This window comes from Balaenoptera borealis, assembly GCF_965194805.1.
Source record: "Balaenoptera borealis genome assembly, chromosome: 19".
NCBI lineage: Eukaryota > Metazoa > Chordata > Mammalia > Artiodactyla > Balaenopteridae > Balaenoptera > Balaenoptera borealis.
This window is the reverse complement of record NC_138878.1, coordinates 63,083,470-63,107,817: the sequence shown is the minus strand read 5'-3', so window position 1 is coordinate 63,107,817 and position 24,348 is coordinate 63,083,470. Positions and strand designations below refer to the sequence as shown.

The window sequence follows — 24,348 nt, the reverse complement described above, 5'->3', positions numbered from 1 at the left end:
AACCGTCCTTGGCAGCCACTGAGACTGCCCAGCTCTGGGGTAGCCAGAGACCGATGAAATGGATTGGGGCAAGGTGGGGGTGCCTGGGGGGCTGGGGCGCTCATGTGTGTGGCTGGCTGGCGGCTCTGGTCTCCTTCATGTGCCACATCTCTGTGCAGTCCTGTGCAGCAGAAGTGTATGCATTCCTGTGCTGGCGTAGGGAGGGGGGCGGGCAGAGCTGGGCCAGGCGGGGTGGGGGCGGGGAGAAGGCACACTGACACCTTTCCCCTCCCTGGCTGCTGGCTGACTTGCTTCTGAAGCTTGATGGATGGGATTGGCCCAGGGAGGTGAGAGGGGAGGGGAAGGGAGGGGATGGGGTTAGGAATGGGAAGGAAGGGGTGCCTGGGGGCTGTATGGATGTGTGTGCACCACCAGAGCTGGAGTTTCCCTGTGCGTGAACATCTTACACAGGCGAACATCCTTGTACGGATTCCCCGAGCGTGTTCTTGCCCGTGTGTCTCTGTAGGTGCGCATGACGCGTGTCTGTGTGCATGTGTGGCTGGAGGCCCCTAGATGTCTAGCCTTGCACATGTGCCCGTGACAGCGAGAGGGTCTGTCCTGCTCTGTATAGGTGGGCGCATTTGTGGCTGTCATTTATGGGTGCACGATTGTGGCTAATCGTGCAGCTGGCTCTGCACATTTCCCTGAATCTGTGTGTCTGAGAATGAGAGCCAGTGTTTCCAGAGATGTCCTGCTTACCACATGTGGGCAGCTGGGTCTCTGCACATGCCTGTCCCTCTTAACGCATGTCACTGTGTGTGCGGCGCATTAACAGATAAAGTTGTGTGCATGCATTTGCACCTGTCTGATCTGGAATTCAGGACCTGGGGTGTTGGGGGAGGGGAGGGCAGAAGAGGGGAGGACTCCAGGGCTTGAGCTTCCAGAAGGGCAAGGCTGTGGGGGAGGGATGGTCGTAAGCGGGCATCTGAAAGATGAATCCTCCCCTCCCCCACCGCTCCCCCTAATCCAGGGAAGGGTCTCCTTGTTCATGGCATCCTTCCATTAAATGTGTCCAAACCTATGTGTCTGTGTTCTGGCCAGTGGGGATGGATGGGGGAGTGGGGGGGGGAGAAATGACAATATGAGAAGAGAGGGCGGGACTGGGGTCCCACCCTGCGCCCCAAGTGTCCGAGGCGCTTGACCATTGTGCGTGTTCGCCTGGCACGTCTCCGGCTCTGGGCACTGGGTGAGTATCGAGGTCCCCCCCACCACCACCCGGAGTCTCCCCATCAGCCTCTGCTTCTTGTCTCTGTCAGTGTCTCTCTGGGTCTCCTCTTGGCTTTGGTTTGGGGGTTACTTGCTCTACAGCTGGATGGGGGTGGTCCCTCTGGCCCTCAGCTACTTCCTTCTCCTCTCTCTAGCTCTGTCTCGTCGAGGGCATTTTCTTCCCTCTCCTCCACTCCTTGTGCCCGCTTGGCATGTGCTGCTGTGTTTGCGGCGTGTCTGAGCTTCTCCTTCTCCTGCCTCCCCGCCCTGCTCTCCGCCCCCCTGTCTGGGGTGCCCTGGCCTGTGTTGTGACCCCGCATCCCAGCTGGAGCTGTACTGTCCTCCTAGCCTGTGCTGCCCTCTCTCCTCTCCCTGGGGGTCTGCGGCTCTCGTGTGAGCCGTGGAGAGTGGATGTCCCTCCTCCTGGACTTCTTTGGGGGGAGGGGTGTCTCTCGCTGCTCTGGCGCCCAGTCTGAACGTCCTGGCCTTCCCTTTCCGGCCCTTCCAGACTGTGTTGGGGTGCACTGTGTGTCTGTCTGCGGGTGTGGGGGGGTCTGTGTGTCCCCTCCTGGGGTCTCTCTCACCGTGTTGTCCCTGCTTGGGAAGTGGGGCTTGGTCCGCGCGTCCCTGCACGCGGTTGCGAGGCATCTTGTGTGATGTTGTGCGTCCCTCTCCCCCCTCTCCCTCTCTCTGCACCTGCGCGGGAGGGCTCTGGAGGGGGGAGGGGGGGTTAAGGGGGAGGGCCAGACCGGAAGTGCCTCCCCTTCTCCTCCCCCCCCGCGCCTCGCCCCTCCCCCTTCTCCCGCCAAGGGGGCCCCCACGTTCCCCTCCCCCCTGTCCGGCCCCCTCCACCGCCCGGCGCAGGACGGCAAGGGGTTAAGCCTCGCGCCCGCCGCCCGCCTCCGGAGCTGTCCGCGGTGCTGAAGCCGGCGCCGTCCGCGGTCCTCTCGCTCCCGCCGCGGCCCGACCCCGCGCCCCGCGCCCCCGCGCCCCCCGGCATGTGAGCCCCCGGCCCTGCCCTCCCTCCCGCGGGAGGGTGCGCGCCCCCTCCTCCTCCCCCCTCCCGGCGCGGGTCAGCATGAGGCGGGGCCTGGGGGCCCGGACACGGGGGTTCGGCCGAGCGGGGACGGGGACGCGGCGGCGGCGGCGGCGGCGGGGGCGGCCGGCACCGGGACCGGGGCCGGGGCCGGGGCCGCGGCGGCGATGGCTTTGTCTGCGGGCGGCGGCGCCGGGGGTCTCGGGGGCCGCCCCGGTGGGGGCTCCCTGCCGCAGCCGCCCCCCGCGCTCTCCTCCAGCTGGCCGGCCCTGGGGCCCCGGCGGCGCAGCGTCTGGTATATCTACAGGTAACGGAGCGCGCCGCCCCTTTTCTCCGCGGCCCGACCAGGAGGCCCCGGCCCGCTGTGACGACCCTCCCCCAGCCGCTAATCCCCCATCCCTGGGACTCCTCCCCCGCCCCCAAGCCGCCCCCTCCGCCCTTCTGCCCTAACCTCTCAGCCCTAAAGCCTTTCCGGACCCCTCATCTCTACCCTTCTTTTTCTCATCCGCCTCCCTGGGCCTCTCTCCCCGAGCACCCCGCAACACACACACACACACACACACACGCACGCACACACGCACTCTCCAGGCCCCTCGCAGGCCCTTCCAGGCCCCCTTCAGCTCTTCCTCCAAGACCTCCCTCCAAGGGAGGCCCTCCAAACGGACTCCACTCCGGGTTTCGGGCCCCACTTGTCCTTTCTGCCACCCTTAGCGCCCCCATTCTGGAGCCCTCCGCTCAGGCGCCTACACCCCAGGCCCGCGTTTCTCTGATTCCTGTATCCCCACACCCCTTCAAGGAGTTGGCAAGTCCCCCCATTCATACCCCTCTCTCCCATTCACAGCCATTCCCCCCCCCAATCACACACGCATCCCGCCCCCGGCCTCCCCTCCCCTCCCTTCCTCTTTTTCCGCTGCGTGTCACTGTGAGACTGTGCGTGTGTCCCTGTGGCTGTGTTGGTGTGCGTGCGTGTGTGGCTGCCTGCAGCCGTGTGTGTGTGTGCGTGTGTGTGTGTGTGTGTGCGTGTGTGTGTGCGTGCGTGTGTGGCTCCCTGCAGCCGTGTGTGTGTGTGTGTGTGCGTGTGTGTGTGTGTGTGTGAGAGAGAGAGAGAGAGAGAGAGAGAGAGGGATGGAGAGATGGTGGGCTCCCAGCCCACCCCCCAACTGTGTCCATCTGGGTGTCCCTGTTTGACGGCGTCTGTCTCTGTGTGTGACTTGGAGCGATAGCGAGGCTCTCTAGGGACTCGTGTGTGTTTGTGTGTGTTTGGGGGGGGGGTCTGTCCCAGGGACTGCGGCTATGTTTCCCAACACCCACCCTCCTTTGCCAGGCCTGTCCTCTCCCCGACAGCTCCCCCCCTTCACCAGTGACTCCGTGTGTCTCCATCCCCATGCGCCCCTCTCCCTGCCCCCTGGGGGTCTATGCCTGTGTGGGGCACGTGTGCTGAGACACGGCTGAGCTTCTGCACGGGGAGCTGCATCTGCCTGTGTGTGCCGCTTCTCAGCATGGGAGGGGGCTGGCTTCCCCGCGTGGGGGCCTGTGTGCAGGCCCTGGAGAGGCCGGTGGAGATGGGTACGCGGGGAGGGGCTGAGAACCAGAGGGGGGCGCTATGTACAGCAGCAGGCTCTGGGCTGTGGGATGCTGGGTGTGTGAGAGGGACCTTCGGGGTGGGGGTGGAGGGAGTCGATGCTGCCGCAGTCTCTGTGTGTGGGATCTGGTGAACAAGAGCTGGCCGCTGAGCTCCAGAGGCCGCTCAGGGTCGCCGAGGCATGGCTTGGGGGAGAGCATTGTCCGCGCTCCTGCAGGGCAGGTAGTCAGCAGTACGGAGCATGAATGGGGTGCTGCGTGGGTAGCGAACACTAGGGCAGGGGTGGGGTTAGAGGGTCTGGGTAGGAGGGTGACAGGATGAGAATGGAACGGCGGTGGCGGGGGGGACACTGAAGTGGGGGGACATGGGGAACACCAGAGCATAGAGCGTGTGTGGAGTGTGCGGAGAAACGGGGTAAGGAGGGAATGCAGGAAATGTGAAGAGAATTTGGGGGTGGGGATTTAGGCAGTTTAGGGAGAGCACAGACAGAGGATGCAGGGAATGTAAATGAAATGCAGCTGCAAGCAAAAGGAGGCGGAAGGAAGGGTGTGTGATGAAGTGAATTGAGGATGCAAAAGTAGGAGGAGGTTTCCACGGATGAGAATGGAAGGGGGGGGGACTGGGGAGTTTGAAAGAAACCTAGGATGCTGTAGGGGCCACAGTGCAGGTTCTGTACACAGGCTCGAGAGGATGTGGGAGGGAGGAGGGCAAAGGAGGGGGAGAGGTGGCCTGAGAGGGGTGAGGAGGTCACAGAAATCAATGGAAGACACTTTGGGAAAGAGGATGTGGGGTGTGTGAGGGCAAAATGGGAGGTGAAGGGAGGACCCCGTGGGGTGTGATGAGGGCTTGCGGAAGTGAGGGCTGATGGGGGGTGGGTTAGGGTCCTGTGGAGCTTTCAGATGATTTGGAGGAGGGGGGATCGGGGTGCAGAGCGAGGAGGGGGCATACACAGGAGTGGGGGAGAAGGAGTACAGAGTTGCAGGAAGCTGTGAGGGCAAGAGGGCCATTAGACAGCTCAAGAAGAATGTGGTGGATGAGAGAGACGCCACACAGAGCTGGGATTTGTGTGAGAAATTCGTGGGAAGGAGAGAGGCATATGCCCAGGATGGGGAGACTTGAGAGGGAGGGACAGAGGGGGTGCTTCGATGGTCCGGGTGTGTTTGGATATTATTGGGGTATATGGGTGGCCTGCGGGGAATTAAAATCTTGGCTTTGACATTTTTCTGGCGGTGTGATCTTGAGCAAGTTATTTCTCGGTGCCTCAGTTTCCTCATCTATAAAACGCGAATGATAGCAGTCAACCCCTCCCAGGGGTGTTGTAAGGACTGAGTGAATAAATAAATGTAAAGTGCTTGGAACGCCATCTGGCATTCAGCAATGGTTCAATAGATGTTACTCCTTGTTGTGTTACTGGCATAGCCTGGGATAAATTTCAGGCACGGGGGGGTGGTGGGGCACGTGCATGGTGAATTTGGGACAGATGTCTTTGTGCTGGGCTATTTGGGTGCAGTGGAGTGGAGGGTATTACTACTGAGTTACCCAGGTATTTTCTGGGGCATTGTTGAAGACTTTTGTTCACTGTGTGAGCTCAGGCAAGTTTCTTAACCTTTCTGTGCTTCCGTTTCCTCACTTGTAAAGTGGAAATGGTACCCACACCTACCTGGGGGCTGACTGTGGGAGACAATTAAGTCATTTACCCATGAGGGGTTTCAAATACTGCCTCGCACATATCAAGTGCTTCTTCTTGGCATCTAAAGGATATGGGAGTTTTGTTGAATTGTATGGGGGATGGGATGTTTGGGGAAGGCTTATGTATGAAGTGTGAGGAGAATGTGTGGGTGAGAGATTCCAGGGGCAGGGGGAAATTGGGGGAAAAGTAGGGGTTTGTGGCATGCATGAAGACAAGTGAAACTTCTGTAAATGAGGAATAAAGGGGATCTGAATAGCATTACTGGCCACTGGGGGGTGGGGCCCTGGAGATCTGGAAGGGCTATGGGGGTAGCAAGGATATGAGGGCTCAAAGGAGCATGTCAGGTTACGCCGTGGGCACAGAGGTGGGGACAAGGATGCCACAGAGTTCATGGTCAGGAGCCGGCAGCTCTGACTTCTCAACCAATTTCTGTCAGCCCTGTACACTCACTCTTGGTGCCTTCTTTGCCTCTTTCCTCCCCTCCCCTCCCCCATCCCTTTCAACCCCTTCCCTCCTTCTCTTCCAACATCCCATCTACCCAGCTACAAAGGTGGCCGGTCCCTGGGTTGAATATAAGGTCAGGAAGACATAGCGGGTATGGTGTAGACGTGTGTATGGGACCATCGTGAACTTTGAGCAAGGGCCGTGGCGGGCTGCATCTACACGCGCATGCCTGCTGTTGGGCCCACCAGATTATAATAAGGAGGGTGGGAGCAGGGACGTCCCTATGATACAAATGCCTGGATTTGACAGTGGACATCCTGGGGGGTCGTGGGAGTATCCGGCGTGCTTGTGTGTGTGGAGGGAGGGTGGCACCAAAATACAGCAGGAGCACCTTAAGTGTTATTGGCGTGTGCTGGTTTGTGCTCAGGGGGCATGTTATGGGAACAGACTGAGATCAAAGCGAAGGGGAGTTACTACTGGAGCATACTGGGATGTGTCGGGGTGTTACTGAAATATACTGGAGTATTCGTGGAGGGCTGTTTTGTCAGATCTCTGGGGGCAGGTAATTGGAGCGCGCAGGGAGCATGCTTGGCTATTATTGGAGTGTGCTAGGGCCCGTGGGTATTACTGGGGTACGGTGAGGGGGTCTGTGTGTGTGCTGGGCCGGGTTTCTGACCTGACTGCAGGATGCTCTGGATACAGCAAGGCACGTGTCCTGGTGGCTCTGGGGTGGGGTGACTGTGGGTATTCTGAGGAGCCTGGAGCCGGGGTGTCTGGGTATTCCTGCTGTATACTGGGGTGCCTGGAATGGAATGGATGTGTAATCCTGATGTACGCAGTGGTGACGTCTAGGCTTTGGGGCTGTTATCTGAGTGAGCCCCGGGCAGCTGTTGAGATACACGGAATAGGTTTGAGTTTAACTGAACTTTGCTGGGTATGTGAGCCTTGCCTAAATGTGCTGGTGGGCTTTGGTGGCCTTACTGGGGACCATCCACGTATTCACACGCAGTTTGCATTTTGCTAGAATCTACTGACTGCATGAAGGAGATACATTTGAGATATACCGGGAAATAGATGTCAGCGCTGTCCGCTAGAATTTTCTGCGGCGATGGAGATGTTATGTATCTGTGCTGTCCAGCGTGGTAGCCACTAGCCGCATGTGGCTGCCAGGCACTTGGAAACGTGGCTAGTGGGACTGAGGAACTGAATTTTTTGATTTAATTTTTAATTAATTTGCATATAAATAGACACAGGCCGCTAGTGGCCACCATATTGGACAATGCTGAATAAGCAATGTTACAATATGTGTGGGGACCTGGGGAGTAGTTACTGGAGCATATATATAGTCAAGGAGTTGGGAGAGGTATTATCCAAGTGCATGTGTCCTCTAGACCAAAAGACTTGACCGAAGACAGCGAATGAATTCTATTGCGCATGTGCTACGGTACCCAGCACTGTGCCGAATACTATACATACTATATATAGGGAACTTCCACAGCGACCCCGTCAGGTGCAGCCTGTTATTGTTGCGCATTATAGATGAGGAAACTGAGGCGCCAAAGGTTAAAGTCGTGGGCTCAAGGTCACCGGCAGGAAGTGGCTAGCAGGGACTCCAGCCAGGCTGTCTGGCGATCTGGCAGTTTAGCCCTCCACTCCCCACACTGTGCTTTGCTGAATGGATGGGTGGATGGATGCACCGATGGATGAATGAGGAAAGACTGAGTGGGAGAGCGAGCTCTCTGGGCTCTGAGGGGGAGGCTTGTCAGGGCTGCTGCGAGCATACACACGTGGAGTGGGTGAGGAAACTCCTCGGAGGGGGGATGACTCGTTCTGGAGCTTGGGCTCAGGTCACCAGGTGGCTGGTGGGGCACGGGCTCTGGGTCTCATGAGCCCTTTTCCACCCGCCCCACCCCTGCCCCTCCCCCACCCTCCCCGCCAGTGATTACATCATCAAGGAGAAGACAGTTCTGCTGCAGAAGAAGGACAGTGAGGGGTTTGGGTTCGTGCTCCGGGGGGCCAAGGGTGAGTGCCGGCCGGGGAGGGCACGGGAGAAGGGCCCTCTGACCCAGGGGGAAGGACAGGGAAAGGGACCCCCAGCCTGCCCACCACCCCACCCCAGGGTGCTGGTCCCTCAGCTACGGTGAGGCCTCCGTGACTTGGGTCTGAGCCCCATCCCCTGCTCGGCCTCTCCACCCCCTCCCCTCCGACCCCGCCGGCTCCTCCCCATCTGCAGCGCAGACCCCCATCGAGGAGTTCACCCCCACCCCGGCCTTCCCGGCGCTGCAGTATCTGGAGTCGGTGGACGAGGGGGGCGTGGCATGGCGAGCCGGACTGCGGATGGGAGACTTCCTCATTGAGGTGAGCCCCAAAGGCCTCTCCGAAGACCCTACCCCTGGCCCACCTTCCACAGACACCGCGCTCTCCTCTGGGCCCCTAGCAACAAATCCTCAGACCCTTCGTGATCTATGCCAGGATGCGGCTGCCCAAATCCAGATTCTCCTTTGGCACCAAAGCTTCCCAAACCCCGCCCCCTCCCCCCCCCCGCCCCCCGCAGCCAGCCTCTGCTTCTTCAGTGATTCGATCTGAAAGCGTTTCTGAAGTATCTCAGATGACAGAGCTGCCCCCCGGGGCACGCGCTTGCACACATACACACACACACACACACACACACAGTGCTGGAGGGCAAGGAGGGAGAGAGAGGCAAATAGGGTGGGCCCAGGCCCTTCCCCAACCCTGAGGCCAGGAGAGTTACAGGAACAGCGAGTTGGGGGCTTGCAAGGCAGAGGAGGGTCAAGGGGAGAGAAGAGTGACCGCCAGTGCCACATACAGGGCAAGGCAGGAGGAGGCCACTTCAATGGGGACCCTGAAGTGGAAAGCATCCCTCCCCTCACCTGCTGGATGTGCTCTGGGGGTGTCTGTGCCACAGGTGAACGGGCAGAATGTGGTGAAGGTCGGCCACCGGCAGGTGGTGAACATGATCCGCCAAGGGGGCAACACGCTGATGGTCAAGGTGGTGATGGTCACCCGGCACCCGGACATGGATGAGGCTCTTCATAAGAAAGGTGCTCCTCTCCCCACTTGTGTGGCCGGGCCCGGGTCCCCCACTGCTGCTAGACTACAATCCTCAGGAGCCCGAATGGCCCAATGGCCCCTACCACCACCAGCAGCCTTCCCTCCCCCAAGGCTGCTTGTGCATGACCCTCTGGAGAGGAACTGAGTGAGGGCTCAACATGCGGATGGCATCTCTCCTCCGAGCTCTGGGAGCGCCGCGTGGTGAACGGTGGGGGGGAAGGTCATGGGCTTTCTTTCCGTGGTACTGATGCCGGACCCCGCTCATTTTTGCAGCACCGCCGCAGGCTAAGCGGCTCCCGCCCCCAACCATCTCCCTGCGTTCCAAGTCTATGACCTCAGAGCTGGAGGAGATGGGTGAGCTTGCGGGGCTGCTGGGGCCCAGGTGCTGCGGAGGGAAAGGGGCAGAGGGAGACGGGACCATCCCTGGAGTTTGTTAGTGTTGTTAGTGACCAGGGGTCCTCGTCCTGATCCCGTCCCCCGGTCCATGGGTCAGACTCTCTCTGGCCTGCGTGTGTGTCGCTGGGAAAGGGCGTCTGACAGTCGACTTTCCTTCGTCCTCTTACATCTGTTTCTCTGTCGGGGTCTCTCTCTGCGTCCGTACGTTCCTCTCTGCGGGTCCCTGTTTCCTTTCTAGCCCCTCTCTCCCTCTGTCCCACCTCAACCCCACCGCCATTCTCCATCTCCCCCTCCACCAGCTCCCCTCACTCCCACTAACAGAAAGGAAGGCGAGCCCCTCCCTCCAGACGGGGCCGAGTGGACCTGGGGGGTCCTGTTTCCCCTGCCGGGGGCGGATCAGGCCGCTAGCTGACCGCCCTCACCCCAGGGCCCTGAGGGAGGCGGGCGTTCCAGAAAGGGGGCCCCTCGCCTCCCCCTGAAGTCCTAACTCTTGGCTCCTCTACTGCCTCTCCCCCGGGCTAGTCTCGCCCTGGAAGAAGAAGAGTGGTGAGTGGGCACAGGACTGGCGGGAGGGCCCCCGTCCCCACCCCGCCGGCGGACTCGCCCCTCCCCCGCCCCGGCCCCTCACTGCCCCACTCGCGCTTGCGCACGCCCGCTGGCCACGCCCGCCGGCCACGCCCGCCGGCCGAGCCCGCTCCGCCCCGCCCTCCGGGGGCGCCCCTGGGCCTCATCCGCACCCTTTGCCCACAGAGTACGAGCAGCAACCTGCGCCGGTGCCCAGCATGGAGAAAAAGCGGACCGTGTACCAGATGGCTCTCAGTAAGATGGCCCGGCCCTGCTCCCTGGGCTGTCCAGGGCCCCGACCCCCCCCCCCCGGGGTGCCGCATCCGCTCCATCCCTCTCCAGGCCCGCGCCCCCTTCAGCCACCCCCGCCCTGATCACCTTCACGCCTCAACTTGGCCCCAGCCCTCAAGTCTGAGTTCCCACCTCTGTTTTGAGCCTCTCCCCACTACCTTCTGCCTCCCTTCCACCCTCCCTCACACGATGGCTGTCCTATTCACCGCCCTCACCCCTTCCCATCGCTGGGTCCTGCCTGCCGGGCTGGAGACTGTGTCTCCAAGCAGGGCCGTCGGGCCACCGGGAGGGAGACAAGGGTGCCCTTTTCTGGTTCACACAAGACACTGAATGGGCTCCCGGCAGCTCTGTCTCTGCGCCAGGCCAAAGCAAACTTCATTTCTCTGGCTCTCCTTCCCTCTTCCGCCTCCCCCTAGACAAACTGGATGAAATTTTGGCGGCAGCTCAGCAGACCATCAGTGCAAGTGAGAGTCCTGGGCCTGGTGGCCTCGCGTCCCTGGGCAAACACCGACCCAAAGGCTTCTTTGCCACTGAGGTAGGCAGCCTGGTCTGGGGAACTGGGCCCTTGGGGGGAAGGAAGCTTGAGGGATGCACAGGGCAACTTGGAGCCTTTACCTCTCTCCTTGCAAATCCTTCCTGACTCCCCCGTGTTCAATGCCCGTCCTACGGGGCACCGCGCTTCCTGGGGTTCCCTCCTTTCTCCCCACTCTGGGCGTCCCCTTTCCTCTCGGCCCATCCTCTTCCTCCCTGTTGTCCCCCCAGATCCCATCTCTCTCACCTCCCTCCACTCTCCATCCTGACTCCTCATGTGCTGCCTCTCTTGCCCAACTCTTTCTGTTCATCTCCATCCCACCTCAAGGGTCTCAGGGAAGGTAAAACGATGTCATGGATGGCGCTCCCTGGCCCAGGCACAGCACATAATAATAGGTGCTCAACAAGTGGTAGTTATTAAAATATTAATTATCATTTCTGTCTGCGCTCTGCCTGCTAACCTATAGTGGGTGTTGATCACATTTCTGACACGACGTTTTTACGTGGCTTATCTCATTCGTTCCTTGGAATCATCCTGTGAGGTACACTCGGTTGTGATACAGAAGGGAAACTGAGGCACAGAGAGGGAGCCAGGATTTCAACCCCAGGCAGTCAGGCAACTGGATCCGTGATCCAGCCACGGCCCTGGCTCTTCGGGTGGGGACCTGCTGGTCCCTTCCTGGCTGCCCTCCTCACTGGACTGTGCCCCTTCATGGGGACACATCCCCCACCAGCCCTGCCAGCGCTTCCCCCCCTCCACCCTCCAGAGGCCACACGGGGCCCTACCTCTGTCTCAGCACTTCCTTCTTCTCTGCCCAGGCCCTGCCCTCTGACCCCACCCTCTGACTCCCTCCTTTTACAGGCCACACCCACCACTGGTGACCAAGGGACCACTGACTCTAAAACTGGGTGCTTTGACTTTTGCGGGACCATGGACCCCTTTGGCAGGCTGGCATAGTCCTCATAATAATGCTTATAAATGCATAAAATAAAACATAATCCGTAAGGGTCAAGAACAGTACATAACCATGGGGAGTGACAATGGAAGGGTGTAGACTCGAGGGCAGTGCCAGCCTGAGCAAAGAGTTCGGCTCTTGTGAGTGGACGAAGTTAGGTTACAAGTCCCTTGAACCAAAAATAGAATTTAAAAAACTACATAAGGTAACAAAAGAAGTCAGTTACACCGAAATACAGTTATCAAAATATTTTTTGAAAGCAAAATTTGCGATATAGTAATGTCGGTGCCTTTTCTTCGCGTGGTAGCCAGAAAGATCTGGTGGTGGATCTTGACTACTCTAATTTCGAAGTCCTAAGAAGCATAAACACTATTTAGAGAAATCTGCAGCCTCTGCAATGAAGGATACAGAAATACCTGTGATTTCTGTTGGGGATACAGTCACAGGTTTTGCTAAGACTGACGTGGGCTGTTGCCTACATCCTTAATTGAGAAAATGTTGTGTTTTAGTTGGAGAATAATGAAAATAAAGATGTAGGTTTTTTTTCCCCCATCCAAGTAAGCGTGCAGGGCCCCCCTGAAATCTATCCATAGCCCTCTTAAGGGCTCAACCACCTATTCTAGAAGGCCTAGTACTTTTTTTAAAATTTTATTTATTTATTTATTTATTGGCTGCATTGGGTCTTTGTTGCTGCACGCAGGCTTTCTTTGGTTCCCTCGAGCTGGGGCTACTCTTTGTTGCGGTGCGCGGGCTTCTCCTTGCGGTGTCTTCTCTTGTTGTGGAGTGCGGGCTCTAGGCATGCAGGCTTCAGTAGTTGTGGCTCGCGGGCTCAGTAGCTGTGGCTTGCGGGCTCTAGAGCGCAGGCTCAGTGTTTGTGGCACACGGGCTTAGTTGCTCCGTGGCATGTGGGATCTTCCCGGACCAGGGATCAAATCCATGTCCCCTGCATTGGCAGGCGGATTCTTAACCACTGCGCCACCAGGGAAGGCCCCTAGTACTTTTACAAGAGCCAAATGCAAGTGGCAAATTTTGTATCGAGACTCCTAGAATTTCTCCCAGATTTAGAGGCAGAGGGTCCTTGGCCACTTCTCAGGGCTCGGCAGAGGGCCCTGCATGCAGGAGCCCTCACTTCACACCCGTCCTTGGCTTTGCGAGGAATTTGAAATCTCTGGCCCTATTAGGGTCATCTTCCGTGCCCACCTCCCCCCAGGGTCAGTGTAAGGATCAAAAGTCCATAGGTAAGGGGGAGGGATAAATTCAGAGTTTGGAATTAACAGATACACACTACTGTATCTAAAATAGATAAACAACAAGGACCTACTGTATAGCACAGGGAACTATATTCAATATCTTGTAATAACCTATGATGTAAAAGAACCAGAAAAACTGAATCACTTTGCTGTACACCTTAAACTAACGCAACATTGTAAATCAACTATACTCCGATATATATATAAAAAAAAGTCCTGTCCAAAAATAAGAAAGTACATGGGCAGTAGACCCAGGCAAACCTGCCTTCAAAGCCTGACCGCCTCTAACTTACTATGTCACTTGGCCCACGCTTTTTAATTTCTCTGTGCCTCAGTTTCCTGTTCTGTAAAACAGGGGTAAAGCCAATCTTGCTGGTTCTTAGGAGGACTGAATGAGATCAGCTTCTAGCACAGGGGCTCTCAAGGGATGGTGAGCCTCCCCAAGCCATAAAATAACAAACTGCAGACCCTACTGTGACCCCCGCATGTGCCCCAGAGACCCCGCAACAACATTCCAGGCTCGGTACGGAGTCTCTAGTAACAGATTAGGGCCAGTCCTGTTTTCATTTATTCAACAAATGCATGGAGTACCCACCAAGTACCAGGTTGCCAGGGTGCCAGCCCCTCGCTGTGTGAACCTCCATTATAGGACAGACAAGATCCTGGCTCCAAAGACACCCCCAGGTGGGCCCAGACACCGGCCAATAATATAATCAGCTGCCCGCCTGCCCCCATCTCCTAGAAATGAAACACCTGAGGTCTTCATGGGGCCTCCCTTTCCTCTGGATCCTGGAGGCCAGTGGTCATTTCCCCTTTTCTTCTCCCTCCTGGGGTCTGTCCCTGGGCCTCCCCCAAGCCCTCACTCTCATGTTGCGGGCTCTCTCTGCCCCCATCTCTGCCCCCACCTCCCACCAGCCACCCTGATCTTAACCCCTGAGTCAACACAGGGACCCCTCTGCGACCTTCCTGCATCTCCGTGCCTCTCTCAGTGGGTGGTCTTGTTCTCATGGGGTCTCCATCTCCCATCTGTTTCGGCTTCTCTCCCCTCTTCACTCTCCCACTTGGACTCCGCTGCACCTAAACCAGGGGGGCAAGCAGGCAGTGTGGAAGCCCAATGTGGCCCCCCAGGCTCCTTTTAACGGGCCGGCACCACAGTGGACAGAGCAAAAGATTGTGCAAGACGCCACTGTTTAAAAACTTAAGGATGGAGAGATTTCAACCCTCCCTGAAAAACACACCTCTGCGTAAAACCTAAGGGGGGCGAGGAGGACCCACTGCACCAACAGTGGGTGTACAGACCCCAGGCAGATCCGCTGAAGGTCAAGGCCCCTCTTGGGCTCTGTCTTCTCCTAGGGCTCTGCAGTTCATCTGTCTGTCCTCCCCTCTGCGTGGCTTTGGTTTTCCTGGCTACTGTCTGTTACCTGGTGACTGGCCGCCCTGCGGGGGGGGGGTCCCCTGATCCCCACCGCCCACATCTTGGTCTGGGTTCTGGTTTCAGCCATTCTCTGGACTCAGTTTCTCCCTCTGGCTATTTTTACCATATCATCTTGGTTGCATCCTCTGCCTCTTCCCCTCCCGGGGCATGTCTGGACCTCCTGGCTGCATGTCTTTCCCTCCTAGGGTAGCTCTGGCCCTCTCCATGGCAGACTCTCTCAGGACTGCCTTTTTCTCCCTGCCTTACTGGGTCCCTCTTTCTTGCCATGGCTGTCTCATGTCCCCTCCTGTCTCTCCCCGACACCTCTGGAGCCCCATCTCTGCCTCTGTCTCCCCACCTCTGTCTTTGTCTTGCTCTGTCTCTCCATCTGTCTCCCCCTCCGATCTCTTCCCCCTCACCCCTTTCAGGGGCTGGCTCCCTAACGCGAATTTCCCAGCCCATCTTCAGCCTCTAACCTGTGCACAGCACCAGGGCACACTCTGCCATGGAGGCACGCGACCCACAGCCGACCCACGAGGTGGCACAGGAGGAGGGCGGGACCTCTGGTCAACTCGCTGGGGAGGAGTCTGCCCGGCAGTCGGTGACGTCACACACCTGGCACACTCTGATTGGCTGCCCCCTCTGCGTGGGAGATAGCGCTCCCCGTTTGTTGAGGGAGGTCAGCCTGTCTCACCTTGAGTCCGTCCACCCCTCAGGCAGTCACTCCTAGCCTCCTCAGACGCTATTATGGCTCCTCTGTCAGTCAGACATCTCCTCTGCTGCTATGATCCCTCTTGTGCCAAGCTAACCCATTATTTGATCCCTCTTTTTCCACTTAGAAGGTCTTCTGCCAGTGTGCCAATCTGATGCCTCTCCCTTGAGTCTGGACCCTCTTTAGCTAGGGGAACCCTTCCTCTATCACTCTAACTCTTCCCCCGTTATTCGGTCCCCTCCCCTGTCACTCTGACCCCTCCCCTGTCACTGTGATCCTTCCCCATCACTCTCTCAAAGGAACAGGACTAGGGTTACATCATCGGGGTGCTCCCCCCATTTTGTCAAGGTGTCCTTCATTCTACAAATATTTATTGAGCAACTACTATGTGCTGGACCTGCTGCTCGGCCCTGGGAGTATAGGAGGGAACCAGCCAAACAAAGTTACCTCCCTTAGAGAATTGACACTGGCGGGGGAGTGGGGGTATTTTGCAGAATTGGGTTCTGCTGTATATAAGAGAAACCCCCAAATAACAGTGGCTTGAACAAACAAATGCTTGTATCTCTGTCGTCTTGAACAAGTCTGGAGTAGGGAGTCTGAGGCAGGTGTGGTAGCCTCCATGGTCTTGAAGACCTAGGATCCTCCTCACCCTAGCCACAAAGTCACCTCATGGTCCAAAAGGCTGCTGGAGCTCCAGCTATTGCACCAGCATTCCAGGCAGCAGGAACAAGGAAGAGTGAAAAGGCAGAAGTGCAAAGGAGGGCACATTGTTGCTTCTTGTGTTACCTCTGATGAGACTTCCCAGAAGTAACACACAACACTTCCACTTATGCATCTGGGCCAGCCTTAGTCCCATGACCACACCTAGCCACAAGGGAGGCTGGGAAATGTAGTCTCTCAATAGGTGCCAAATAAGATTGGGGTTTTCTTATCAAAGAAGAAGAGTAGAATGGGTACTGGGTAGGCTACATGCCCAGGGGGACAGACCATAAACAAGTAAGCAAATAATTATAATAACTCTAACCTAGGATAGGTGGAGGAAATTATGATGCAGACTAATAGAAGGAAGGCTTTCCAGGGAGGAGACATCTGAAACTACCAGATCCCACCCAATGTCACCCTGCTACCACCTGTCTGATGTCACCTCCCACCCCTCAGCCCTTGGCTCACCCACTCCAGACACACTGGCTTCCTAACTATTCCTTGAACACAGCAGGCTCAGTCCCACCTCAGGACCTTTGCACTTGCTGCTCCTTCTGCCTGGAATACTCTTCCCCTGGATACATCCCTCGCTCCTTCCTTCAGGAGTTTGCTCAGGTTGTACCCTCTCAGCGGGGTCTTCTTGACTGCCTTATTTTAAATTATAATCTCCCTCTCTTCTGTCGCTTACCTCCATCTGACCCACGTTGTATTTTACTAATTTATTTTGTTTATGGTCTGCCTGCCCTTCATGTGGGCAGGAACTTTTGTCTGTCTTGTTTACGGCTGCATCTGCAGCATCTAGAACAGTCCCTGGCATAAATCAGGTGCTCCATAAATATCTGTGGAATGGATGAATGAATGAATGAATGATGCAAACATTCATGCATTTTGCAAATGATGCAAACTGGGACAGAAATAGTCCCAGTCCAAGGTGAGGGCAGTGAGAGGGGTAGCACAGGTGCTACCCCTGTGAAGGTCTAGAGCAACACTGTCCGGTAGAGCTCTCTGTGATGATGGAGATGTTCTCCATCTGCACTGTCCAATATGGCAGCCACCAGCCATGAGTGACGATCGAACACTTGAAATGTGGCCAGTGTGATGGAGGAAGGGAATTTTCAACTTCAGTTTATTTAAATTTATTCAAATTAATTGAAATTTACATCTGAATGGCTAGTGGCCACTGGATTAGGAAGTGCAGGGCTAGAGGAAGGGGGTGGCCAGGCCAGGGTGGGGGCCAGGACGACAAGGAGTTTTCCCCTAGCAGAGAGTGGGGAAGGGATTTTCCAGGCAGAGGGAACAGAGGATGCTGAGGCTGTGAGGTGAGAAACAGCACAGGAAATTCAGAGAACGGGGAGTGGTTAGAGCAGGGAGACAGGAGGGGGCACGGTGGGGAGGTGAGGGCAGTTAGGGCCACACCCCAAAAGTGGGGACCCCATCCAAAGAGGCCTTCCTTTCTATGAACTTCTGGTCTCAAAGACGGAGAAGGAAGACACATGGGGCCACCTGGCAGAAGCAGGGGAGTCGGGGCCCCAGAGTGCCTGACATTGGCTTGTTCATTTGACACAAGCTTATAGAACATCAGGCCTGTTTGGGGACTGGGGACCTAGCAGTGAACCAGACTGATAAAGTCACTACCCTCAGGAAGGCTGCATTATGACTTCTGTGGGCCTTAGGCACTTTTGCCTTCATGAGCCCCTCCTTCCTAAAAAAAAAAACAGTTAAAAATCAATGTTTTATGACTGTGTTGATGCAAAGCTGAATATTATCCAGGCTGAAATATAATTATTTTTCCTTCCTATTTGAAAAGAAATTAAAACATTTCCCCTGAAAGTATTGTGGGCCCTTGACCCTGTTCCCATGGTGCCTGGGATAATGTCTGGTGCCTTCAGGGAGCTGACATTCTCGCCAGGGAGACAGACAGGCAGTAAGCAAGAAGTGAGAGAAATGTCATGAAGAAAACAGGACAGGGAAATGCAGTAGGCAGTGACTGGGAGGGATATTTGAGCAGAGGACATAAAGATGGAAAGGAATCTGTGACGATTAGGAGGAAACCATTGCAGAGAGAAGATCTAGGACTTGTCGGTGTCCTAAAGCAGGGATGAACCTTGGGACACTGCAGGAGCAAGAAAAGGTGGGCGTGGTGGGACCAGAGTGGGAGATATAGGCAAGGGCTAGATCATACACAGTGTCTTAATCACCGTGATTCTTAATCTAAAATCAGAGCCTGAGATAAGGATGCTTGAGACAACGATTTCCTAAGGGGGAACCTGTAAGGGCATGGGGGAGACAGGATGGGTTGCAGAGAAGGTCAGCAACCCTGGTCCCCACTGGAGTTTGCCTTCAGCCTGATCCCTTGGGGATCCCTTGGGGAGCTCGGGAGTGTGAATTGCAGGATGGAGATAATCCCTCCGTAGACCTTCCTGTCAGTTGGCTGCAGGCTGCTCCCAGAAGTGGGGGCACGTAACAGCCTGGGCACGTCAACTCCTTTGGAGGGGGAGTGATTCTTCAGAGCAAGGGGCAGCCAAGTGTTGCAGGCAGGTGACACTCACAGTGGCTGGGGATGGGCACAGCATCCTGGCTGAGGAGATCTGGGTGGGCACAGGCAGTGTCTACCGCAGTGGGCTTTGAAGACCAGACTTGGGAATTCGGATCCCCTCCTAACTGATGTGAGATGCGACTGTAGGATTTTAAGCAGGGCAACAGCATGACCAGAATTTCTTCTAGAAAGATCCCTCTGACTCTTGCGTGGAAAGCAGACCAGAAAGGGGTGGCGGGACAGGGGTGGCAGCCAGGAGACAAGGAAAAGGCTACTGCAGTCATCCAGGCAGACAATGGTGGTAACTTGGACCTGGGCAGCGACAGCAGGGGTGGAGAAAAGTGCCCAGATTAGTGATCGGCTTGGGAAGCAGAGCAGACAGGCTCAGTTGATAATCTGACTTTTTTCCCCTCTCTTTCTCCCCGCTGCTGCTGTCAGGACTCAGAAACCTTTCCCTACCCCAGAATTCCCTTCCATCTCCTTCACACCCCTGTCCCTTCCTGCAGAGGCTGGGGAAGGAATGGAGGATGGCTGTGTGGGGAATCCATGGATTTTCATGCCCTGACTGATTTTTCTCTGCTCTCTTTTCTCTCTCCTCCTCTGACTGCCAACCCAAAGTCGAGCTTTGATCCCCACCACCGCTCCCAGCCAAGTTATGAACGTCCTTCCTACCTGCCTCCAGGACCTGGGCTCATGCTCCGGCAAAAGTCTATTGGTATGTCACCTGCAAGGGTGGGTGTAAGGGATGCCAGTGGGGAAAGGGGAGGCTGGGAGGGTGACAGTTTACGGGGAAAACAAGGGAGCCTGGGAATGTTCTTTCCTTCTTCCATATGTGACCATCAAGTTGGGCAAAGAGCTCAGGCTTTGTTGCTGGGCAAACCTGGGTTTGAATCCTGTCTCTTGTCCGTCCTGGCTGTGTGACCCAGGGCAGACAGCTTCACGTCTCTGGGCCTAGGGCTCTGCATCTAGAAAATGCGGACATCATTGCCCCTGCCTGGATGCTGTTAAGTCGAAGCCACCACAGACTCTGGTTCATTCTCTCTTATACCAGACTCCATCCATTCATTCATTCATTCATTCTACAAATGTTTATTGAGCACTACCATATGCCAGGCTAAACTGCTGGGGATTTGTCAGGGAACAAAACAGACTAAAGGGTCCTGCCCTCAGGGAGCTTACCTTCTAGCTGGGGAAGACAGACAACAGATTATAAGGATAAGAAATAAGAAAATGATATAGTATGTTAGCTGTGTTAAGCGCTATGGAAAAAAATAGGAAAAGAGTAGAATGAGAGAGGTCAGGAGTGCTGGGGGGCAGGTTTGAGCTGAAACTTGGAGATGAAGTGGGGAGTCATGGGGCTATCTGGAAGTAAGGCATTCCACACAGCAGGAACAGCCAGTGCAAAGGTCCTGAGGTAGGTAAGACTGAGCTGCCATTTGCTAAGAGAGCAGCTTGGGAAGATCGTGGGAGGAGATCAGGAGCTCAATTTGGGGCCTGCTGAGTTTGAGATGCCAGTGAGACATCCATCCAAGTGGATGCAGCATTTGGATATAGAAGCCCGGAACTCAGGGGCAAGGACTGGGTCCGAGACAAGCATGGGAGTCTTCAGCAGGGAAGCAGTGAATGAAGCCGTGACACTGGTTGAGATAGTCAACGGAGAGCGAGTAGTCAGAGGGGAAAAGGGAATCAAGGACTGAGCCCTGGCCGTTGATAAGTAGGCAAAAGATTCCACTCCTCCAGTTTCCTCCATTTGTTTTGCTCTTTGGATCTAGCTTTTCCCCAGCTTCAGTGTCCATAGTCCACCAGTGTGTGTCATTTGCCTAATATCAGTTACCTATACATCTACCTGACATTGCTTACCTATGAATTGGCTCCCTCTTTTAAATATTAGCCTCATCCTAAGCAGTGCTGTGAAGTCACAGATTTGATGTGCTAATTCCATTTCTTTTCTGCATGTACATGAAAAGAAATGTATAAGTATGCCCAGAAACACTATATCTCTTCCTGGCTCAAGCCATTTTTGCTCATCCCAAGCGACTGCCAGCATATATCGTGCCTTTGGGCGAATTAGAAAAGGCGCCCCCTCCTGGCCCTGGAAGGAAGTTCAGCTGAATTCCCCCCCACCCCCCCCACCCCCCCCACCCCACACACACAGACACACGCACACACCTCTCTTGCTCCCTCTGCCGTTTGCTGTTGTGCAGTGCACAACCTGTATTACTGTATCAAGCGGATTTGGATTTATCACAGCTGGGTAAGCTCTAGACTAACCCACGTTCTTCTTACTATCTACTGGTGTCATTATTATCATTGTAATATTGAAGTTCTGTGGGACAGGGGAACAGAGAGGCCACCCCCTCCCATCCCCACCCTGCTTCTGGATCCTCTGTGTCTTCCCAGGGGCTACAGAAGATGAGAGACCCTACCTAGCACCTCCAGCCATGAAGTTCAGCCGCAGCCTGTCTGTGCCTGGTTCGGAGGACATCCCGCCGCCGCCCACCACGTCCCCACCAGAGCCCCCCTACAGCACACCTCCAGCCCCCTCTTCCTCCGGCCGCCTCACTCCCTCTCCCCGGGGAGCGCCCTTCAACCCCGGCTCAGGTGGCCCCCACCCCGCCTCGTCGCCGTCGTCCTTCGATGGGCCCTGCCCTCCTGACACCCGTGTAGGGAGCCGTGAGAAGAGCTTGTACCATGGCGGGGCCCTGCCCCCTGCGCACCACCCGCCGCCCCCCCACCTGCCGCACGCTCCGCCCCCCCAGCCACACCACCACCACGCCCACCCGCCGCATCCCCCGGAGATGGAGACAGGCGGCTCCCCCGAAGACCCCCCTCCCCGACTGGCTCTGGGGCCCCAGCCCAGCCTGCGAGGCTGGCGGGGCGGCGGGCCCAGCGCGACCCCGGGGGCCCTGTCCCCGTCGCACCACGGCAGCGGGGGCGGGGTTAGCGGCTCCTCCCAGGCCCCGGCCCTGCGCTACTTCCAGCTGCCTCCCCGGGCGGCCAGCGCGGCCATGTACGTGCCGGCCCGTTCGGGCCGCGGGCGCAAGGGCCCGCTCGTCAAGCAGACCAAAGTCGAAGGCGAGCCCCAGAAGGGCGGCGGCCTCCCGCCCACGCCCTCGCCCACGTCTCCGGCGTCCCCGCAGCCGCCGCCGGCCGCGGCCGCCCCGTCGGAAAAGAACTCCATCCCCATCCCCACCATCATCATCAAGGCTCCATCCACCAGTAGCAGCGGCCGCAGCAGCCAGGGCAGCAGCACCGAGGCGGAGCCCCCGACCCAGCCCGAGACCGCGGGCGGCGGAGGGGGCGGCGGCGGCGGCGGCGGCTCCTCCGCGCCGAGCCCCGCCCCGGCCATGTCGCCAGTGCCACCGCCCCCCTCGCCCGTGCCCGCCCCCGCCTCGCCCAGCGGCCCGGCCACCCTCGATTTCACCAGCCAGTTCGGAGCGGCCCTGGTCGGGGCGGCTCGGAGAGAGGGGGGCTGGCAGAACGAAGCCCGCCGGCGGTCTACGCTCTTCCTCTCCACCGACACGGGGGAAGAGGATGGCGGCGAGAGCTCGCTGGGCCCGGGGGCGCCCCCGGGCCCCCGGCTGCGCCACTCCAAATCCATCGATGAAGGCATGTTTTCGGCCGAGCCCTACCTCCGGCTGGAGTCCGCAGGCGCCGGGAGTGGCGGCGGCTACGGGGGCTACGGAGCCGGCAGCCGGGCCTACGGAAGCAGCGCAGGCAGCAGCGCCTTCACCAGCTTCCTGCCGCCGCGGCCCCTGGTCCACCCGCTGACCGGCAAGGCCCTGGACCCAGCCTCCCCGCTCGGGCTGGCCCTGGCCGCCCGAGAGCGGGCGCTGAAGGAGTCCGCGGAGGGCGCTGGGGCCCCCCAGCCCCCTCCGAGGCCCCCGTCGCCCCGCTACGAGGCTCCGCCGCCCACGCCGCACCACCACTCGCCCCACGCCCACCACGAGCCAGTGCTGCGTCTCTGGGGAGCCCCGCCGCCGGACCCGGCCCGCCGGGAGCTGGGCTACCGGGCCGGGCTGGGCAGCCAGGAGAAGTCCCTTCCGGCCAGCCCGCCAGCTGCCCGACGCTCCCTGCTGCACCGCCTGCCCCCCACCGCCCCCGGGGTCGGGCCCCTCCTGCTGCAGCTGGGGTCCGAGCCCCCCGCCCCGCACCCCGGGGTGAGCAAGGCCTGGAGGTCCGCAGCCCCGGAGGAGCCCGAGCGGCTGCCCCTCCACGTGCGGTTCCTCGAGAACTGCCAGCCCCGGGCCACTGGGGCGGGGGGAAGGGGGCCCCCCTCGGAGGACGGGCCGGGGATCCCGCCGCCCAGCCCACGCCGGTCCGTGGCCCCCTCGCCGACCTCCCCGCGGGGCAGTGACGAGAACGGGCTCCCCCTGCTGGTCCTGCCGCCCCCCGCCCCCTCGGTGGACGTGGAAGACGGCGAATTTCTCTTTGTGGAACCGCTGCCCCCGCCCCTGGAGTTCTCCAACAGCTTTGAGAAGCCCGATTCGCCCCTCACGCCTGGGCCTCCCCACCCGCTGCCGGACCCACCCACCCCGACCAGCCCAGCGCCCCCTGCCCCGCCCCCTGCCGTGGCCGCCGCCCCTCCCACGCTGGACTCCACCGCATCCAGCCTGACTTCCTATGACAGCGAGGTGGCCACGCTGACCCAGGCGGGCCCCGCAGCTGCTGGGGACGCGCCTCCGCCGGGCCCAGCAGCCCCAGCCGCCCCGCCTCCCCCTGCCCCACAGCCTGGCCCGGACCCTCCAGCTGGCACAGATTCTGGTATCGAGGAGGTGGACAGCCGGAGCAGCAGTGACCACCCGCTGGAGACCATCAGCAGCGCGTCCACGCTGAGCAGCCTGTCTGCCGAAGGCGGGGCTGGGGGCGGGGTGGCCAGTGTGGCCAGTGGGCCGGAGCTTCTGGACACGTATGTGGCCTACCTGGACGGCCAGGCCTTCGGGGGCAGCGGTCCTCCTGGCCCACCATACCCACCGCAGCTCATGACTCCCTCTAAGCTCCGGGGCCGGGCGCTTGGGGCCAGTGGAGGCCTGCGGCCTGGCCCCGGTGGGGGACTCCGAGACCCTGTCACTCCCACCAGCCCCACGGTCTCGGTGACGGGGGCTGGAACTGATGGGCTGCTGGCGCTGAGTGCTTGCTCAGGACCTTCGACGGCAGGTGTGGCCGGCGGTCCAGGGGCTGTAGAGCCAGAAGGCCCACCGGTGCCCTTGCCATCCGCCTCCTCCCTGCCTCGGAAGCTGCTGCCCTGGGAGGAGGGCCCGGGTCCACCGCCACCACCCCTGCCTGGGCCCTTAGCCCAGCCTCAGGCCTCAGCCTTGGCCACAGTAAAAGCCAGCATCATCAGTGAACTCAGCTCCAAGCTTCAGCAGTTTGGGGGCTCCTCGGCAGCTGGTGGCGCTCTGCCCTGGGCCCGGGGAGGCGGCGGGGGAAGCGGGGACGGCCACCACGGGGGAGCCAGCTACGTCCCCGAGAGGACTTCCTCCCTGCAGCGGCAGAGGTGAGCCGGGGGCTGGAGGTTGGCAGTGGAGGCCAGAGGGGCTGGCTGTGGGTAGCAGAGACCGTCTTCCACATAGCTGTGTCCCTTTAGGGTCCCAGGTGGTAGAAAGGACACAGAGGCCGGGCTGGCTTGGAGAAGTTTGCCCTCAAAGAAGCATGCTTTCCCGGCCATTTTAAATTTCCCTTTATCTCAGTAGCTTCTGTGGTCGTCTCCCATCACCATGACAACCCACATTCCATGATGAACAAAAAGAGTGATCAACAAAGGAGATTGGAGCACAACGTGCCCAATGTCTGTTTCCTTGGTGGGTTGTCAGTTCTGACAATCCCTGAAATCTTCAAGTCCCTTGAACCCCGCGTTGGTCAAGACAAGATGCTTTAGGGCACGGTCGGTGGTTACAAGTGTGGTTCTGGAGCCAGGCTTTTTTGGA

The 24,348-nt window shown here is 58.4% G+C and overlaps 2 protein-coding genes across 3 annotated transcripts in view; one reads left to right on the top strand and one right to left on the bottom strand.

Annotated features, from left to right (window-relative positions):
- Positions 1-24,348, bottom strand: part of GPR32 (G protein-coupled receptor 32) — a 151,951-nt gene that overhangs the window by 44,074 nt on the left and 83,529 nt on the right.
- The window catches only part of SHANK1 (SH3 and multiple ankyrin repeat domains 1), a 156,884-nt gene that overhangs the window by 127,616 nt on the left and 4,920 nt on the right, over positions 1-24,348 (top strand). For both annotated transcript variants that reach the window (XM_082367701.1, XM_082367702.1), the window contains 10 exons: positions 300-326; positions 7,937-8,019; positions 8,231-8,355; positions 8,924-9,059; positions 9,343-9,423; positions 9,988-10,011; positions 10,216-10,284; positions 10,737-10,855; positions 19,040-19,136; positions 20,822-23,918. In XM_082367701.1, coding sequence (XP_082223827.1) covers positions 300-326; positions 7,937-8,019; positions 8,231-8,355; positions 8,924-9,059; positions 9,343-9,423; positions 9,988-10,011; positions 10,216-10,284; positions 10,737-10,855; positions 19,040-19,136; positions 20,822-23,918 — 3,858 coding nt within the window. The remainder of the gene's footprint in view (positions 1-299; positions 327-7,936; positions 8,020-8,230; positions 8,356-8,923; positions 9,060-9,342; positions 9,424-9,987; positions 10,012-10,215; positions 10,285-10,736; positions 10,856-19,039; positions 19,137-20,821; positions 23,919-24,348) is intronic.